The 21,139-nt window shown below is 34.3% G+C and overlaps 1 protein-coding gene across 2 annotated transcripts; it reads right to left on the bottom strand.

Moving 5' to 3' along the window:
- Positions 1–8,078: 8,078 nt before the first annotated feature.
- Positions 8,079–13,477, bottom strand: LOC127800651 (probable metal-nicotianamine transporter YSL7). 2 transcript variants are annotated; one of them, XM_052335390.1, is made up of 6 exons: positions 12,868–13,477; positions 10,530–10,693; positions 10,137–10,234; positions 9,909–10,043; positions 9,484–9,673; positions 8,079–9,400 (listed from the first exon to the last, which is right to left on the bottom strand). In XM_052335390.1, exons 1-6 carry the CDS (start codon positions 13,292–13,294, stop codon positions 8,294–8,296), a joined length of 2,121 nt encoding a protein of 706 aa, XP_052191350.1. In that variant the 5' UTR covers positions 13,295–13,477; the 3' UTR covers positions 8,079–8,293. The 2 variants fall into 2 exon arrangements, with proteins under 2 accessions (XP_052191350.1, XP_052191351.1); XM_052335391.1 differs by lacking the exon at positions 12,868–13,477 and adding an exon at positions 11,858–11,999.
- Between the last annotated feature and the right edge of the window lie 7,662 nt (positions 13,478–21,139).

Here is a 21,139-nt window from a genome sequence, read left to right as displayed (position 1 = left end):
TATTTTTGGTGGTGTTTGAGGACGTAGACCAAATTGGTCGAACCTTGTTAATTTTTGGTGTTCTATTTATTTGTATATTCAATAGTTGTTGTCGAGTATTATTTACGATATTTGATTTTTGGAAAAAGTTGCCCGATTTTCCCAACAATTGGTATCAGAGTCCAAGGTTTCTTAGTATGCTCTGTAGTTGTAGCATTGCCTGATCTTCCACATCATAAAAGATCATTTTTGTCAAGTTTTTTAGTATGCTTTGTGGTTGTAGTTGTATCTAATCTTTCACATCAGAAAAGATTTTGTGAGGGCCCACTCCCGAATATTCTCGCTAGCATAGGATATTCGAAATGAGGTCATCACAAAGATGATATAGAACAAACCACAATTAAACAAACAACTCATTTCATTCATTAGCAGCGGAAACTATGTTTAAGTTTAATTACACTTCCAATAGCTCAAGAGTTCGGGCTCAACAGCCATACAAAATAGATAAGAGACTCTAATGTTAACTAACAAAATAAGACTCATTTCATCTCAAGTCTCACCAAAATGCTAACAGGATCTTCAAGTTTGGATGCGTCCCGGTACACCACTATCCTTAAGCCTTAGTCCCACTGGACTCGCCCCCAACAATAGCTTTTCCTTTACCTGGAATGGCAAAGAAGATCAAGTGAGCCACAAGGCTCAGCAAGTTCTAGGATAATAAACAATGATCATGAACCAAGAATAAGGTGACATCAAAGAGAGTACTCCAGAACCTGACTGATGTATACAAGTATCACAATTTAAGACTTGATCAATTCCAAGTTAAATGTATCATGCCACCATATACTATTATGCAAATGTGCATATAAATTTAATATCAGAATCAAATCTCATAGGCTCGCAAGCCATAAATCAACACATGCCAAAGTGTATCACATAGACAAAACCTCACAATAAATATGGAGCCAACTTGTGGGGCTATAGTCACCTCGTCCCGTGCCAGGTGCTCTAGGGTACCTTTTCTCCCTCCACGCAAAATAATAGGAGTGCAACACATATATATATGTAACATGTACATGTATGCATCATGTATGTATTTCTCAAACACATGTATTTAAATTCTTGTTCCCACAATATTCATACTTTCAACATTACTTACCCATACTGGGTATTTTTCCATCATCAGATAAATTCAACACATCTTACTTCATAACGTTGACCACATTCAAGATGTAATTTATGAGTTATGACACATAAATGCTTGATGTAATTTACAACACAAGAATACTTCTTTGAGAGATGTCATTTAATATTAAATATCGATTCACCAGCTGAGGAGTATTATAAACTTAATAACTACTTTTCCCACCATATGATTGTTGTGATTTTATTTAACTAGTGATAGTATGCATTTACTTGCATTTGTGCTCATAGCTCAAATTCATGATTAATCCACATGCAATCAAATGACCACACCACACGAAATTGCTGACCAAACATAAACCTGAAATTTTTCTAAGTAATGGACCAAATAGAACATATTTTGAGAATGTCTTTATTTTGAAAAACTAATTCCCGGTAATTTGATAACTAGCATTCATTGTTGTAAAAATGATTTTTAATGAATTTTTCAAGAAACGGAAACTATGTATTTCGATTGTGGTAAAATTGCAAATTCGTAGATTTGTACTAAAACCAAAATTCTAACTTTTTATTTTTATGGATTTTGATTTTTTTGATATTTTTATTGAATCCAAATGGAGGGTACTTTCTCATTTACATTTATCCATTCAAAGGCATATGGGACGAGCTCGGGAATAGCTCGAGGTCTTGAGGTCGCAGCTTACGGAGAGAGCTTGCGGGAAGGACAAAAGAACGAGCCCGAGGTCATGAGGTGAACTAGCTCGCGGTCAAGGGGTTGAGCAAGAGCTCGCTGGACAAGCTTCAGGACAGGCGCGCGGCAAGAGCTCGCGGCCATGAGCTTCAGAGATGAGCTCGCTGGACGAGCTCGTGATTAAGCTTATGGTCAGGGAGCATATAGGTGTGAGCTCGCGGCAAAGAGCTGGAACGAGCTCACGGAAAGAACCGGAATGAGCTCACTAGAACATCAATGAAGCTAAACGTGAATATATATATATATATATAACTGAGTTTGCAGAATAGAACAAGGGCATTCGAACGAATGTTAAGCATAAGTATATGGTGGATTAGCTAGGCAGGGCATGTTCTAATAAGCTTTACAAATCCCTGAGGGGTATCAGCTCATTACGCATGTTGTATATATGTATTTACAAGTGGGTCTCATATATAGGCGAACAGTATATATATATTTTCAGTTGAGGCTTTTGCTGTTGCTCCAAATACCTTAATGAAATTATTTAATGGTGACTTAACATTTTACATTCAGCTATGGGTGAGAGCTTCCAAAAGTGATGCAACATGTACATATATAAATGCCTGAATAGGGAGCAATGAGCTAAACAAAACTCAGTTGTAAGTAAGAAGAAAAGCCATTCACTGAACAAATATTAGGGTGACTTAAACCCCGCTTGAGACATCAAATGGATTCACAGCAACTAGGGACTTTATACACAAAATAGACAGTGGAAAACACTAACAACGAGGTGACACAATAAGCAACAGTTTGCAAATCAAGGAAGCTTGCATTGCAATATAGAGTATATCTAAGAGGGAGCTCGCACTGAAAGATAACGTGGAAGTGCAGAAGAACTTGCATTGGAGTAAAAATGGGTAAGAGAACTTGCCTGTTGAGAATGCAATCAGAGAGAAGTTCCGCTCGCGCACATGAAGCAAACAGCAGCAGCAAACAGAAGTGATGGAATAGGATGGAGAGGGTGAAGAAGAAGAAGAGCACGGAGATGGACTAAAGAAGCAATGGAACAGTGCATTCAAAAAGAAGGGATACACCTTGCACTAAAATAGGATATTTGTGCACAAAGGCTGCTGGGAAAAAGGAGCGCGTACAGGTATGCACGCCACCTTCAGAATTTACTGAAATGACCCTCTTTTCATATTACAAACAAAAATATCCAGGGGCTTGAGTGACAAATGCTACTTAATTTATTTTCTTTTCCCCATTTTCTTATTACACCATCCAGCCCATTATTTCCAAATAATTTCACACCATGGGCCTCAGCCCAAATCACATATATCCCATATACATATATTCCAAGCCCACCAGGCTTAATTTTCTACTTGGGTTAGACATCTCATTAACTATTTAATTGAGGCTCTTTCACTTAAATTTCTGATTCCATGCACCATAAAATAAAATTATGTAATCTAAATTATTTCTGTACCACCAAGGAAATTAACATTAAGCATAAATATATATAATATATATATATATATTGTCCAACATTTTAATTGCGAAAACACTAACGTCAAGTATTAAAACACCTAGACCCACTTTAGGGTCGTTACAGATTTTCTTGGATTGTTCCGCTTTAATAACTATTAAATATAGAAGATAGCATAAATGGCAAGCGAATAGAGTTCAGAACAATCCACATCAGGAGCTTATTCTTCGTCCACTTGGGCGATAAATTTAACGAATACAAGAATTACAGTAGAGGTGTTTGATGGTTCAGATCATTTAGCCATGTGGCAATGCAAGGTTCTAAATGCTTTTTTTTAGCAAGGTCTAGATATCGCCATTGAAAAAAAGAAACTAGATGATATTGAAGAAAAAAAATGGAATACCATCAATCGATTGACATATGGTACAATTCGATCATGCCTGTCCAGAGAATAGGAGTATGCATTTTCAAAGGAAAATTTTATCAATACACTATGAAAGACATTGGAGGAAATTTTTTTAAAGAAAAGCGGTCAAAATTAGCTCTACATAAAAAATAGATTATTTCGCTTTACTTATGTTCCTGGTATCACAATAAATGATTATATCACTACCTTTAATCAGTTGGTAGTTGATTTGATGAATTTGGATGAAACGTTCAAAGATGAGGATTTGGCTTTGATATTGTTGGGATCCCTTCCCGAGAAGTTTGAATTTCTTAAAACTACTCTACTTCACAAGAAAGTTAAGGTGTCTCTTAGTTTAGTTTGTGTTGCTTTGTATAGCTATGAATTGAGAAAGAAAGATAAAAAAGAAGTAGCGCATGGCTTATCAGAAACATTAACTATAAGAGGCCGTTTGCATAATCAGAAGAAAGGAAAGAGAAGAAGATCTAGTTCGAAATCCAGGCCGAACAAAGATGAGAGTGACTTTTGTCGGGAGGAAGGCCACTAAAAGAAAGATTGCCCAAAGTTAAAAGCTAAAGGCAAATCTGACAAATGGAATGTCATCTCAAATGCTATTGAATTTGATGACAAAAGTTCAGACCTTTCACTAGTTCTTACATCTTCGACAAGTTATTTTGGTGCTTGGCTTTTGGATTCAGGTTGCAGCCACCATATGTGTCCCAATCAGGATTGGTTCTTTGACTTTTAAGAACTTGATGGAGGAGTTGTTTACGCAACAAACGACACACCTTGTGAAACAATCAAAGTTGACACAATCCTATTTGAGGAATCATGATGGATCAACCAGAATACTGACAGATATGAGATATGTGCCAAGTTCGATCACAAATAATCTTATTTCTGTGAGAATATTGGAATCTAAGGGATTGAAGGTAATTGCAGAAAATGAAGTTATGAAGGTGATCTCTGGCGCACTTATAATGATGAAAGGTATACAAAAGAAGAATAACTTATATTACTATCAAGATAATGCAGTTATTGTGCAAAAAATAGCAGTAGCTTCCAATGATGACAGGGATACAGAAGCAAGCAAACTGTAACATATGCGTTTGGGACATACAAGTGAAAACTCTTTGCAAATTTTAGCCAAGCAAGGATTATTAGAAGGCGTCAAGACCTACAAATTAGACTTTTGTGAGCATTGTGTCAAAGGGAAGCAAATGAGAGTGAAATTTTGCACTACAATCCATGATACCAAGGGTATTCTGAATTATGTTCACTCAAATGTGTGGAGACCATCCAAGACAGCATCTATGGGAGGCAGACACTACTATGTGATCTTTATTGATGATTATTCCCGAAGAATTTGGAGTGTATTCTTTAAAGAAAAATGACGAAGTGTTGAGATATTTCCTTAAATGGAAAAATATGGTGGAAACTCAGACTGGTAGAAGGATCAAATGACTCAAAACAAATAATGGTGGTGAGTATAGAAATGATTCATTTGACAAAGTCTGTCGAGATGAAGGTATTATTCAACACTTCACAGTCAAAGATACATTGCAACAGAATGGGGTGGTAAAGCGCCTAAACCAAATGTTACTGGAGAAAGTTCGGTGTATGTTGTCCAATGCTGGGTTGGACAGACAATTTTAGACCGAGACTATGACATATGCGAGTTATCTCATTAATCAGTTGCCATCAACTACTATTTGTGGAGGTATGGTATGAAAAACCTGTTAATGATTATAATTTCTTACATGTATTTGGTTCCACTGTATACTATCATATTAAGGAATCCAAGTTGGATCCAAGAGTGAATAAAGCACTGTTTATGGGGATCACTTATGGAATAAAGAAATATCGGCTCTGATGTCTAGAATCGAAGAAGATAATCTTTAATATGGATGTTACTTTTGATGAATCTACCATATTGAAAAAGGTAACAAATGAAGTTATGCAACAGTTTGATGATATGCTCCACAGCAGGTGCAGTTTGAAAGAATAATTATTGACCCAGCAATGAATAGCAAATTAAGTGGAGACACTCATGCAGCAGATGAGTCATCAGATGAAGAAGATGTTCTGACTCGAAAACCTTCATGGCAACAAGAATCAATAATAATAGGAAGGCCACAATGGGGGATTCAAAAACTTACTCGTTTTGTTAATATGGTGGCATATGCATCTCCAATTGTAAATGATGACATTCTTGCCATTTATAATGAAGTTGTCCAAAATTTAGAAAATGAAAAGTGGAGGAAAACCATGAATGAAGAAATGCAGTCCCTTCAGAAGAATAAGACATGGAGGTTAACCAGCTTACCGAAAGGAAAGAAAACAATTGGATGCAAATGGATATATGCAAAAAAGAATGGATTTCCTGACAAGAATGGTGTTTGCTACAAGGAAAGGATTGTGGCTAAAGGCTACACTTAGACGAAGGGCATTGACTATAATGAAGTTTTTTCTCTAGTTGTGAAACATTTCTTCATTAGAATTTTGGTAGTCTTGGTAGCGCAATTGAATTTGAAACTAGTTCAGATGGATGTGAAAATCGCATTTCTACACAGGGACTTGGAAAAAGAAATCTATATGATTCAGCCAAAAGGATTCAGAGTTGCTGATAAAGAAAATTTGGTTTGCAAACTAAACAAATCGTTGTACGGATTGAAGCAATCTCCAAGGCAATAGTATAAGCGATTTGATAAGTTTATGTTGGGGCAAAGGTACACAAAAAACAAATATGATCATTGTGTATATATACGCAAGCTACAAGATGGATCTTTCATTTATCTTATCCTGTATGTTGATGATATGCTGATAGCTTCCAAGAATAGTGAAGAAATTGAAAAATTGAAGGCAAAATTGAATAAGGAGTTCGAAATAAAATATTTTTAAGTGAAGCTAAGAAGATTTTCGGCATGGAGATAATCAAAGATAGGAAAAGAGGAAGACTTTGTTTAACTCAGATAATATATCTGAATAAAGTACTATAACATTTTGGAACAAATGAAAAGTCAAAACCTATAAGTACCCTGTTATCTCCTTATTTCAAACTTAATGCGTTTTTATCTCCGAACAGTGTTGCAGAACATGAGTATATGTCAAAAGTTCCGTATGCAAAAGTTGTTGGTAGCCTGATATATGCTATAGTATGTATAAGGCCCGATATTTCATAGGCAGTTAGAATTGTGAACAGGTATATACATGATCCTAGAAAGGAACATTGTCAAGCTATGAAATAGATTCTGCGATATATTCTGAACACTATAGATGTTGGCTTAGTGTTTGAGTGGGATGAGAAAGTGAATAAATACTTGGATATTGTGATTCTAACTATGCAAGCGATATGGATAAACGCCGATCTACTACTGATTACTTGTTCACTTTAGCAAAGGCACTTGTCAATTGGAAATCTACTTTACAGTCTACAGTTGTTCTGTTTATCACAGAAGCAAAATACATGACAGTTACAAAGGTTGTGAAGGAAGAAATTTGGCTTTATGAATTGCTTGATGAATTGAGAATTGGTCAGAAGTATATTGAGGTATATTGTGACAATCAGAGTGCTATTTACTTAGCAAAGAACCAAGTTTATCATGCAAGGACAAAACACATCGACACAAGATATCATTTTGTACGAAAAATTCAGGAATAATGAGAGATACAGATTCAGAAAATTCGAACCACTAAAAATCCTACTAATATGATAACTAAGGTTATGACAGTGGTCAAGTTCTAACATTGTTTGAACTTAATTAATATGCTTGGTATTTGAAGTTGGCGCTTCAAAGCATATTTGAAGACATTACCGATGATAGCTTTTTAGAAAAAAAAATTGAAGAATTTGATTGGGATTTGAGAGATCCGGCAAGATGGAGATTTGTAGTCTTGGTGGCAGCTCTCCCAATCCCACATCACTCATTGAGTGGGTTGGAAATGTGCACATTTTATATAGAAATCGCTCACCCCCCCCTTCCCCCGCTTGAAAAAAAAATGATCCCACAATTTCACAATTGTATTTATTTCTTTCTCTTTTTGTATTTCTTGAATATTTTTGAAATATTTTTTGTGGTATCCCAAGATGTAGACCAAATTGGTCGAACCTCACTAATTTTTAATATTTTATTTATTTTTATATTTAATAATTGTTGTTGGATATTATTTACAACATTTATTTTTAGAGAAAATTATCCCGACACTTCTATCTAGTCGTACCAAATATGGCCCAGGTGAATTTGAGAATGCACGGAGTTCCCAAACTTTATCTTTGATCTTTTATCTTAATCCGCATTCACAAGCTTGCGACAAGCAAGCTTTCATTTATGGAATTATTTGAGGAACCTGGGACCAGCCAACTTGAGCTGGAATGTTGAATTGAATCTTTATACAATTGGTTTTTATGGGAATAAAACATAGGCTTCTATCATTAACAAATACTTTGGGAATACACTTAGATATGAAAGAAGAGTTCAGATAACTAACTGAAAACCTTAAAGAGCCTAAGAAAGTATCAACCTTCGCATTTCTTTCTTACTAAGAAGATGAGAGAGAGAGAGAGAGAGAGTTGAACTAATTGGAAGCCTTAAGAGCCTAAGAAAGCATCAACCTTTGTATTTGTCTTCCTTGCCAGGAACTTCATGCAGATGGGAGGATTTACACCTGCCAAAGCCAGTATAGAACTGGGCAGAGTCCAGATTCCGTCCCCGCAAATCAAGCCTGAGGCAACGGCAGGTCCAAATGCATCGGCCTTGGCCTTGTTTATCTTCCGCCATATGAAAAGTATCAAGCTCCCGAGACACATATCGATAGCAAAGTAGGATCCGATGTAAAAGGGTATTGCCATGGCCATGGGAATGGGTATGAACTTGGCTCTGTCCTTCCCCATGGCGTCTCTAATGCCATTGATGACAACAGCCGCGATAAAGAACACGTAGCAAAGTGTGAGACAGTTTTTGGGCAAAGCTGAGAACCCGTCAACCCCAAGAATGGCCATGTTGCGATAGATGAGAGCATACGGAGCAGGATACTCTGAACCTAGGACCCCAAGATCATCAAAAGCCTTGTAAAAGAGCCAAAAGACGCAAGGGGCAATAACGCAGCCCATTGCAGTCCCGATCACCTGACTCACGAACATGGACCGTGGAGAAGCCAGGGTCATATAGCCTGTTTTGAAGTCCTGCATGAGATCAGAAGCAGTTGACACAATGTTCATCATAACCCCACAAGCAGCTAAACCAGCAAGTACTCCACCATGAGAAGCTCCTGCCCATGCCCCGATTGTAAAGATTGCTAGCTTCCCATAGGTGGAAGCCAAGGACCAGTCAGTAAGTCCACATCCATAAGCATTGCAGAAGGCTAGTACCGGTGCTACGATGTAAATGACAACAATATAGTACCACTTTAGTTGGTGGAAGATATGGGGAAGTGTTACAGCGGAGATAATTGCAATACCGACATAGCCAATAATGGCTACATGCAATGGAATTTTGTCCTTGAGAAAGAGCTGGGTCCGACGCTGATCATCATAAGATTGGGAAGGATTCGCTGGGGAAGAGCGACCACTAACTGGGATGACACTGTCCGGTTCTTTATCGCGGAGTTGGTGATACAAGCCAAATAGAGTGTGTCCGAGGACTTTGACAAAGTTGTAGAGGCCATCACCAAGGATCATGGCTATTCCTATAAAGACCTGTTGTAGACGATGGGGCATAGGAGAGGTTAGACGTGCATTCTAATCCAATCCATTGCTTTAGATCAAGTAAAGGAAGTTACCTTGTAACCTTGAAGACCATGGAGGCTGCTTGGGCTAAGGTCATCAGGGTACCAATGGCCTTTTCTGTCTTCTATAAGTGGCCACATTATGCCCCACGATAGGATTCCTCCAACTAGCAAAGATATGTTGATTAAATATGGACAGATCATGCCGACACCGACATAAGTTGCTGAGAAATCGAAGTAAAACCTAGGTTTTTGATTGGAAGAAAAAAAAAAAGAACCAATGATGATCAGAAGTCTCAAACACGAAAACTTGATGAAATGACAATAAAGTAAATTTATTCCAATCTGGATTATATAAGCTTTGAACTAATGGAGAAATCAATGAGCAGCTCGCAGCATTATCACAATCACTCAATATTTATTTTAGGCGCTGTTATATCCAGTATTACTTCATTAAAGTCAAAATAGGATGCACGTACTTATGTTCATAGGCTTTGAGACCAAAAGTAGGAAAGTTCACAAATCCACAACCATCCCCTGCAGTGAAGAACCACTGGAAGAAGCCCCACAAGAAACTGAATGAGAAGAACTTGCCCAGAGCTCGTACTTGTTTCCTGGATGGAATGACATATGTAAAGATACAACACAACCTGTTTTTTCAAAGATATTAAGATTGAAAGGTTAAAAAGATCTTCTCAATGCCTTACTTTGCTAGCTTGGCGCCCTGTGGAGTGTGGAAGCTGTTGATTAGGTGAGCTGTTGCAGTTCCACTGGGATAAATCAGTTTGAAGTCTACAATCATTATCTGGGACAGATAAAGTACTTGAGTTATACAGAGGTCCAATTGCTCCAACTGCTTTCAAAGAACAGAGCTCCCAAAATTATGTGATCACACTCTTCTACCCCACTCAAACTTATGTGGTCACATACATATGTTAAAAGGTCAGAATCATAGGTTAGGGATTGATGACAGAGACAAAAGCAAGATAGTCTGATAAGAGAGTAAAAGGGAGTGAGCAATCATATTAAACCATGATAAATTCAGTACGTCTACAGGACTGCTGCAATTTATAAGCATCTAGGTTATGAGTTCAATGTACCTTTCGAAGAGGCACCACAGAAAAGAGTCCAAGAAAGCTAACAACAAACAGAAATGCAATCATCCATCCCAAAGCTGGGTCCTTCATATTCTTTGAACCAGTTCCTTCAGTTGACTGTTTGGCAATAACTTCGCTCATCCCAAAGAGGTAGCTCCCAAAGCCTCCTGCTTATTCAAAGAAATGATGCAGCTGTTAACCATTACATACTGACAGATGCTCACAGAGAAATTTGATGAACAGTCCCCGTAAAGTGAAATATCTTCATAAAGTGCCATCCTAGCCAATAAAAGTTAGTAATCAGACTACGACCTCAGAATAGGCTGAACAAAGCTGTGGGAAAATTGATCAATGGTGCCATCCAAGGATATACTTACTACATAGGCTTTTTCTATGGATCAGATTTAAGCACGAAAGAAGAGGTGAAAACCTTGCAGTGATATCACCAACATGGCTCAGTGACAGGTGCTGGTAGCCTTTTAATTCTTCATAGTACTTCACAAATTAGTCTACTGTGGTCTCCTTCATTTATCTTATACTTCTAACAAAGTACATAAATTCCACTACCTACAATGTGTCAATTTATATGTGAGCTTTCTTGTTTGAGAAGTACTTTCACATCTTCATCAATTCTCCTAGGTGAATATAGCAGCATTGGTAGTACTGAACAAAAAGATAAAATTATCCGAGAAAGATGTAATGTTATTTTTTATGGAAGTATCTATCTCCCAACATGCCTTCACGTACAATTTTACTATATAACTGCGTATAACTATATTTAAACAGCGAGTTGGTTGTAATCCCATGGCTCCTCAAGACACACACCCTAATAGAGTTGCCCTTTTCTTTCTTGTAGTTAGGGATCAGGATCTTTGCGCGGGGGGGGGGGGGGGGGAGATAAAATAATAATAATAAAAAAGCCCATAAAAATTTTAAAATAATGGATGTAAAGTCAGAAAACTCGTAAAAGACTTAAAAGCCAAGGATCAAACTTCTCTACTTTAATAGAATAATAATTTCGGCTGAATCATAATTGTTCTCTTTAGTTATATCAAGAGACCTTTTGATCATTATAAATTTGATAAAAAGCGTATTCAGGAGAAGAAACATCTACAACAGTCGAGGGAAGCTGAATTTATGCAAGGAAAATAATATGAGAAAAAGCGGGGAAAAATAAATTTGTGGGGAACAGGCACAGCCGCAAGCGACCGCAAGCTAATCCAAAGACGCTCGGTTCCCGAGATTGGGATGGATAAACTATAGTTAAATTTTTCTCATTTCTCAGATACATGAAGAAGTTTCTTCTCGGTAACGAAAACAGATTCTCTTACGTCATTCATTCCCAGCGGCGAGGGCAATGAAGTGTACACTTTTGTGTGCCCACCATAAAGGCAGCAAACAATCCACTGAACCATTTCCCTGCTCCTACGGGACCAGTACCCCAACCATCCCGTGCTTTTCGCCTCCCCTATTGAATATAATCTGTTTACTAAAAATATGACATTCTTTGACTGGCTTTATTTTAATAGAACCAATATAAGAGTACAATATATAAATAAACTAAAGATTATAGATTCAATTTGATTAAGAATTTACAACAGCTTTAATATTTTATTATAAAAGTACTTGACGTAAAACTTAAAAACCTATTATTAATCAAACCACTTTACTTCGAGTCGGGATAAAATAAAGCCATATCAGCTTTGTATGGACGCCTATTTTCCTGTTAGTATCCTTTTTGTTATGTACATACAATATAGACGCGTTTTTTACCCCTAATTTATACATATCGAGTGTCGCAATCAGCTCCTACCAGCCCACATCATCTGGGTTTTCTATTTTTCCCTTACCATATGTCACTTCTTATCACGATCTTTTGTTGTCCCAAAGATCTGGAATCACTTTTAGAGCTAACCGTCAAAGCACGCCTGCGTGCGCTTCTCCAGCTATGGCCAACTTGCCATAGCACTATCAACAGCTATGCCAACATAATTATTTGAGGTTGAGATAAAACTTTTGAAGATAGTTATCAACAATAACACAATTTAAGAAGAGTTCTTAATAATGAAGTGTAACTTTATTTTATTGTTATGTATTCCTCTGGATTATCTAATTAATTTCATCAAAGGATTCAAACGAGAAATAGGAAAGTTTTCAGAAAAAATTGTCTAATCATCCTAGTGGATTGAGAAGTGCCAAATGCATCGATTCACATGGAGTAAAACAAAATGCCGGCAAGCAAGAAAATGACAGCAATACTCGCGTGCACAATCCGGCCGGATTCGGAATGAATAATTTTAATTCGGAAAAGCTAAATTGTTCAGATGACGACGGAGCTTACCGCTGAAGGCGATGCCGGAGGTGGCGACGACGCAGGTCTGGATAACGGTGTTTTCTTGGCGAGTGAACGGCTGCTTGAGGAGTCCAGACTTCCCAAGGAACTTCGTCCACGTCTTGACGAAGAAGAAGCCGAGCAAGCCGGCGGAGACATTGAGCGAAGGTATGATTCCGGTGGTGAGGTTGAGCTTCATCACTATGAAGGTAAACAGAATCCCGAGCACGAAGCTTACCGCGAAGGCTCTGAAAGTGAGTTGCTCCTTCCATGGCGGCACCTCCTTGGATTCGAAAATCCGCTCGACGGACACCTCAGCAACCTCCTCTCCTTCCTCTGGCGCCTTCTTATTCTCCAGGTCCCGATCCGGGGGAATAACGACGCCGCTCTCGTCGGCGCTTTGCGCTCGCCTGGCCGTGCCGCCGGATCTCTCCATTCTCCGTGAATGGCGTCCAAACTTCGGATCGGTTTGTTCAGAGATTTGAATGCTTTGCGTCCTTTTTACACTCTCTCTCTCTAGAATCGATTTCCAAGCGCCGATAGTGGTATTTGGTAAACGATGGGAGGTGCGGTTTGAATTGAAGGGTGATTTTTTCCATTGCTGATAGCAACGGCTTGTTTGGCTGCGGTGATGGCATAGTCAGATTCTCGGAATCCGTTCATATGAGTATCCGAACGTGGACTTAGTGGACAGCCTGGCGAATATACTTAATGATAATAAATTAAAATAATATTTTTACTTATTTTAGTAAGCGCTTGATTAATGCCATAATAATTGTAGTTAGTCGTCTCCTCACCTTTTAGCTAACTAAAAGGAAACTTAAAACCCCACTGGTCCTCTTCACGGTCAGTTAGGGGAGATAAGTTAGGCTCATTCTCATATTTGAATCCTTTTTTAATATAATCGTTGGCGGATTATATTCGAATTTACTTCTTATTATTCAAAAAGTTATGTGACAAGGCACCCGCAAAAGGGTGTATTCTTAAAAGAAAACTTGAAATGAATTCGAAGCACAATAACTTTATTTAAAATCTTAAAAGTTATATTTATATTTTAAGTAATATTTATTAATCAAGATATAGATTCGTGTCAAGCTTTCATTTTTCATTGCCCATTATTAAGAATCATATGGTCATGCTGAGCCCCATTTTTTATTGTTTGACTTGTCTCTCTCAAGGGCCAAATTCGACTCGATCCACGAAATTGGTGGGCCAAGCAAGAGGCGGATCGATTTGGCTTGGCCAATCTTTTTTCCAACTCTAGTTTCAACAAAGATTGCGATAACAAATTATTACAAATCTTAATAGTAACACTAAGAGTCCAAATGGCACCAATGTATGATATTAGTCCACTCAAAAATGCAAGATTTTCAAGAGTCCAAGTGGCACCATTTCACACTTTGGCTCCCAGTTGTCATCTTTTGTTTGTATATGAATTATTGATTCAAAACTGCTTTTCCCACCACATGTATGATTTGATTTGGAATTTGCACTCAGGTTGTCAATTCCATTTCGATTATTGTTTTGGGTTTTTCATTATAATGAGATATTTAGATACGGAAGCATTTTCAAGATTATATTTCAAAATTATGCATATTATATATATAATATTAATTACTAAATATTATTTATATATATAAATATAAGTCAAATTCATATTTTTGTCTATATACTTTTACGTTTTTCTTGTGTGACCATATAAATTTTTTGTTATTTCAATTATTTCTTAAATATATATTTTTGAATCAATTTAATTTTTATATCTTGACTTTTTTTCATGATAATTTAAATTTTTTATTATTTTAGTTACGTCTATATATATGTATTTTTGAGTTAATTTAATTCTTATACTGACGTATAAAAGAAAATATTAAATTTATTCATCTTATTTTATTTTTTTACACGTCAAAATACAGAAATTAAATTGACTCAAAAATACAAATTTAATGACGTAATTAAAACAATAAAAAATTTAATTAATCACACGAAAAAGAGGTGAAAGTATAAGAATAAAAATATAAGTTTGACCTATAATATATCAACAATGAAATTAGCAAACTTTTGTGACTCGTTGTTAGAGACATACAAAATGAGAGCGGTTAATTTTCAAGAGTGTTTTAGTGATCTTATCTTTTCATATACTTCCTCACCGAGCAATATATTTATTAGCCATTTGGAAGCGTGTCGACAAATCTTTTTTTTCAAAATTTTCTTTTGCGAAGGTTTAGATCAGTGTGTTAAGTTTAAAATGATACGAATATATTTTTATAAAACTATTATAAAAAATTAATAAAAAATATGCATATTGTAACAAGCATAAGTATGCTTTTATAATTATCAATTGTTCACATCATAAATTTTAAAATTTTATTTTTCAAAAAGGAAAAATTTAACCGAAAAAAAGAAAAACTGAAAAAGAATATAGAAATGAGCATTGTTGATTAACACAATTGGACTTATCAATAAGAAGAGGTATGATGAGGCGAATGGCGGCACGGCGTTTCCGCCGCAAATAGGAATCAAGTGGACGAAACCGGCGGCCGTCGGCAAACTATAAAAGCAAAACCACCGATACGGCTTAACCGGCGACGCGCACGGCACATGCACCGTTAATTTAACGTGGATTGTATGACCACTCACTATACCAGGAATGGTTTTCCGGGCGGAGTCGTGGTCAAAATGACAAAATAACTTGTTTTTCTATTAGAGGCAGGGTCCATAGTATTTAATTGGGATTCCAGGACAGGCATATTTTTAGTTATAAGAGAAGGATAAATATTATTTATAAAAAATTAAATTTTAATGGATAATAAATATTATGATAAGTATTATTGATAAGAATGTTAATCTTAAAAGATCTATCTCGAAATATTAGGATAAATATTATTTAGAAGAATCCTAATTTTAAGGGATTTGAAAAAGATTTATACACCTTTTTAAATAGATTAATCATTATTTTAAAAGAATTAGATCTTTGATACTGATTTCAATCTAACATTCAAATCTTTAGTGTTATGACTTAAATATTAGAGTATTTGTGTGAAAATTTTCTTGAGTACTTTCTTATTGCAAACTCCAACTGACTTAACGATAACATTTTTAATCAATAATTTTATTGTTTTGTTCGGATGAAAACAATAATAGATATACGAATAAAATTGAGTGGAAGTTATTGTATTTGTGGATAAATCAATGTTTAAAGCCTAATAATAGTAGTACTATTGATAAGTAGGGGTGAGTAAATGTTCGATTAAGTCTAAATAATTGAATTGAATCAGTTAAAATTATCGATTCCATTCAATTTAAGTTGTGGGTCGGTTTGGTTCGATTTTCAAATTTAACAATTTTAATTATTTTAGTTTGGTTTAATCTTTGTATTAAAAAAAATTAAAATGATTAAAACGATCGAAATATTAAAAATAATATTATTTTTACACTTTATTATATTGATTTTTCAATTTTTTTATTTAAGAATTTATCCGCCCGCCCCCCACCCCCCCCCCCCCCGGGGGGTAACAAAAGACAAATAAACGATTTGACACTTAGGGATTCAATTATGTCCACAAATTAGACTTTGGACCACGATGTGTTTAATGTTATCCCAAACTCCATAAAGGAGAAAATATTAAAAAAAAAAAGGAGAATATAATTAAGATTGTTAAGAAAATTTTGTTATCGTTATTTTCACGTAAAAATAAATTTAATTAATTTAAATATATATTTATTTTCAACTTATCCTACCCACAGAAAAACAAAAATAATTTCATTATAATACAAAAAGTGTTGGCTAAATAAAATAAAAAAGGTAACGCTAATCATTAGTAGTTATAAACATAGACATGTAATTAAATCGAGTTCAGCTAAATTTTGTTGAACTTAGGCTCAACTCGGCGAATAAGTTTTCATGCTCGAGTTCTACTTAGGCTTAACAGAACTAACTGACTCAGGCTCGTATTTACTAGAAATATTTTTAAAAATCTAATATATAAATAATCAACAAATGATAACTTTAAATTAAATCTAATAATCAATAAATATAACATCAATATCATATTGAATTAATAATGACTTCAAATTATAATAAATATAATATTATTCACCATAATTTAAAGTTTGAACATTTTATGTTAAATAATATATTTATAAAATTATAAATAAATTTATTAATATATTTATAAACGAAATTTTTCATGAATTATTTACCAACTTTTAATTGAGTATGTTCACAAGTCTTTGATCAAACATATTAGGCTCGTTTACATATTGAATTAATAATGACTTCAAATTATAATAAATATAATATTATTTACCATAATTTAAAGTTTGAACATTTTATGTTAAATAATATATTTATAAAATTATAAATAAATTTATTAATATATTTATAAACGAAATTTTTCATGAATTATTTACCAACTTTTAATTGAGTATGTTCACAAGTCTTTGATCAAACATATTAGGCTCGTTTACAAATTGAATTTCAAAATTAAACTCAAACCTGACTCGTTTATCTTAACAAACAAACTTTTATTGAGCGAACATCGAGCTATTTGTAAATTGACTCGGTTTATTTTTAATTACAAAAAAAAAAGAAAAACACTTTTTCCATTGATTAACACTGTGTGAAGAGATTGAAATTGAAGTGTGAAATTGATAAGCCAAAAAGTTTGATTCAGACTCCTAGTGGCGTACGCCATTGGCCACAGCTTGCAAGAGTTTTTAAAAAAAGCAGCTTGTGTTAGATTTGTGGGTAATCTTGGACTTTTAATGAATGTCATTTTAATTTTTATTTTTTTGGGCTTAAATAAATCATTGTATATTGTGTATAGTTTTACTAACAAGTTATTAATTATAAGATAAAAACAAATCAATTCATAAAATATAATAGTATACTTAAACTAAACGTAAGAGTTTTATGGGTGTACTCTTAAAATTTCTCTTGATTCGAATGTATTTCTATAATTTATGAAACGATCCATTAATTTTTACCCTTCGAGTAATAATAATTAACAAAAAATTCAAGAGCTAAATTGATAAGTCACAAAAAATTGACGAGACAAATTGAGGTTTTATTCTAAATTTATGTTTACGCTATGCATAAATTTACATATGTATTAGTATATTATTGTTCTCGCTTAAACAAAATAACGAATTTATTAACTGGATGCATTATTGTTAAGTCACTTAAAGTTTACAAAAAAGAAAATGATTAGAAGGCATAAGAAAGCTATTGCACTCATACAAACATTTTGATATTTAAATCAGATACAAAAAATTGTAAAATTATATTAAAAGTAGTATCAAATATGCACATTTTTTTGGAATAAAAGTCTATTTATTTATAGAAAAATATGTAACTTTTCTACATCCCCTATAATTAGAATTTTTATATTTTAAACAATTTCAATTGAATTTGTAAAATTTATTAATATAAATAAATTCATTTAATAAATACATAGATAAAATAAATGGATGATTAATTGTTTAAATAGATAGAATGCACTTTATATATAAAGTGAGAAAATTATTTAATCTAGACTTAACTTTTAATTTTTTTCAATAAAGATATCTAACTTTTAATTTCCTTAAAATTTTAGACTATTACTTTATTATGATAGATTTGATCGTTAACTCATAAGATAATTGTCACGTGAGTATACTTCTCCTTATTTTTCTCTATCTCTATTTTTTTTTAACATCGATGACGAGACAATCCAACTATCATTAACCCAACAATGAAATCTTTTTCGATAACTTAACTCTACAAGAATCTTATCTTTTTGTTGTTTAGGATCTTTCTAGATAACTCTAATTATAAACCTTGCACTCACTATTTGTGTATTTTTAAAATAGAAAATTTTCATGTTGTCCCTTTGAGGTTTACTATAATTACAAAATAATTTGTGGCGTTCAAGAAAATATAATAAGTATATTTAAAGTTCAATGTTACGTTGTAATTTTTCTTTTACCGTTAGTTCATCAATATTAAACATTAAAAATGCTTTTATATTTAAATATTTTTTTTTATTTTTCATTTTTAGTTCTCTTTCTTCTCAAGTCTCTCTTTTGTTTCTCTTTATCTCTTGCACAACAACCACAACGGCGATAGTGACAAAAGCGATGGCAACAACATTCCAAATTTCAAGATTTGAAACGATTTGAATGGAGTGGGCAACAACAAAAATAACAGATTTAAGTCTCTTTTTATCTCTATCTATTTTCTTTGTAATGAATATAGATTTATCATGAATCATCTAGGTTTATCCACAAGAAATCTAGATGGTCCGGGTTCATCATCCTTTTAAATCTAGATAATCATTCTTTTAAATCTAGATAATCATTCTAGATTTGAAAAGATCTAAATGAAAGGAGAGTATGATTAAACGACTTTTAGATAAGTTCCTATTTCTCTTTTCTTTTTCTTTTTCCTTTTCCTTTTCCTTTTCCTTTCTCTTTCCCTTTATTTTTTCTCTTCTCTATAATAAAGGTTCAGATAAATTTAGGTAGTTGGGTTCATTATGATAAACTCATATTTGACTTGGATTCATCATTATTATCTCTTTGTTCTTCTCTCTATTTTTCAATGGCCTTCAATGCCAACTTATTTGTTTTTTTTTTAATTTTATTCTGTTAAATCAAAGTAGAGAGGAGATAAATGAAGGTAAAATTATCATTTAATTTTTTTAACAATAAAAGAAAATATTAATATTTCTCAAATATAAAGAAAATTTCTTACAATTTCATCAACAAAATAAGGTATAGTTTGCAAAATTCTTTCTATATTTCTCAATTTTCAAGAAGATGGCAAAACTTATATTTTTGCCTTTATACTTTTATATTTTTTCATATTAATATTCAATTTTTTTGTTATTTGAATTATATTATTGAATTTGTATTTCAAGTTAATTTAATCTCATATATTTTGACATTTTCTTCATATAGCAACTCAAAATTTTCATTATTTAGATTTTAGACTTGTATTTTCGAGTTAATTTAACTCATGTACTTTAACGTGAATAGAGTGTAACGTGTATTTTGTCATCTTATTTTATCTTTTTTTTTACACATAAATTAAATTAATTCGAAAATACAGATTTAGGAATATAATTAAAATAACGAAATATTTGAATTATGATATAAAGAAAAGATCAAAATATAAAAATTAAATTAACTTTAAAATCAAAAAAACAAAAAATTTAAATAACCATAAAAAAAACATAAAAGTACATACATAAAAATATATTGTTGGTGGATAGATAATGAATCTAGTTTATGGATGTGAGCGCATATGCAGGATTGGGAATGGGATACGGTAATCGCGTCAAATTACAGAAGATTCGCATGGAATTGATTTCGAAACGCGCTGCAATTGAGGCGCAGAAAGGAAATGGAATCGGAGGAAGATGACGATTCAGGATTGTCCAGGTGTTGCAATGGCTTTTAGATTCCTTCACTTTGTCTTTCTTAAAGCTCTGTGACTCTGAACCTTTCCCTGGACAGGATGGATCCCAAATATGATCACCAAAGGGTAAAGACGGGACAAGGCACGGCGTCGGCCGGAATAGATGTCCCATCCGATTGCACGGACGCAACAACCGCCGGCGACTTGTGTAGGGACCAAAAGCTTCGCCGATTCCACAGAGAAGGACTAACCACCCCCTTGTTCCTTGTCGCCTATGGCCCCGGGCAGTCAGGTCACAGTCACGTCATCCATCGATGTTTAAATTTAACCCAACAAAACAAAACCATAGACTAAGATTAAAACGATAGCCAGCAAAAGAGGCCGAAGACCCTGAGTCTTCCAGGCAAGTGTGGCCAAGCACCCTTGGACCACCCCCAAGACTCAAATCGGGTCTTTGAGGGAAACACCTATAGAAAGATATTCTTTGGCGCTATAAGTCCTCGAAGGTATTTTTAAGTCTTTTATCTCTCATCCGTAGACTTGAAAAGTTATGTGACTCACCCAAAAAATTGAGCCACGCGTGTGTGCCACGTGTCTCATTTTGCCATGTGACCTAGTCCTTGACGCATATAAATATTCTATAGATACTTTCGAGATCTAAATCTAACACTTGAAGACTCATAACTAAACCAAAATCCAACACTTTAGATCCATCAACCCCAACTCTTCTAGAGACCCGAAAAGCACACATATCCATCTATATGCTATCTTTTGCATTATGATGGTATTAAATTTTGGCATCGGATAGCTTATGCGGGAGAGCTCCCCACGTGGCTTCTAATTGTTATTTTACCACAAACTACCCAAAAACTCAAAAGA

This window comes from Diospyros lotus, chromosome 4 (assembly GCF_014633365.1).
Source record: "Diospyros lotus cultivar Yz01 chromosome 4, ASM1463336v1, whole genome shotgun sequence".
Taxonomy (NCBI): Eukaryota; Viridiplantae; Streptophyta; class Magnoliopsida; order Ericales; family Ebenaceae; genus Diospyros; species Diospyros lotus.
Note: the sequence above shows the minus strand (reverse complement) of the source record. Positions and strands in the feature narration are given on the sequence as shown.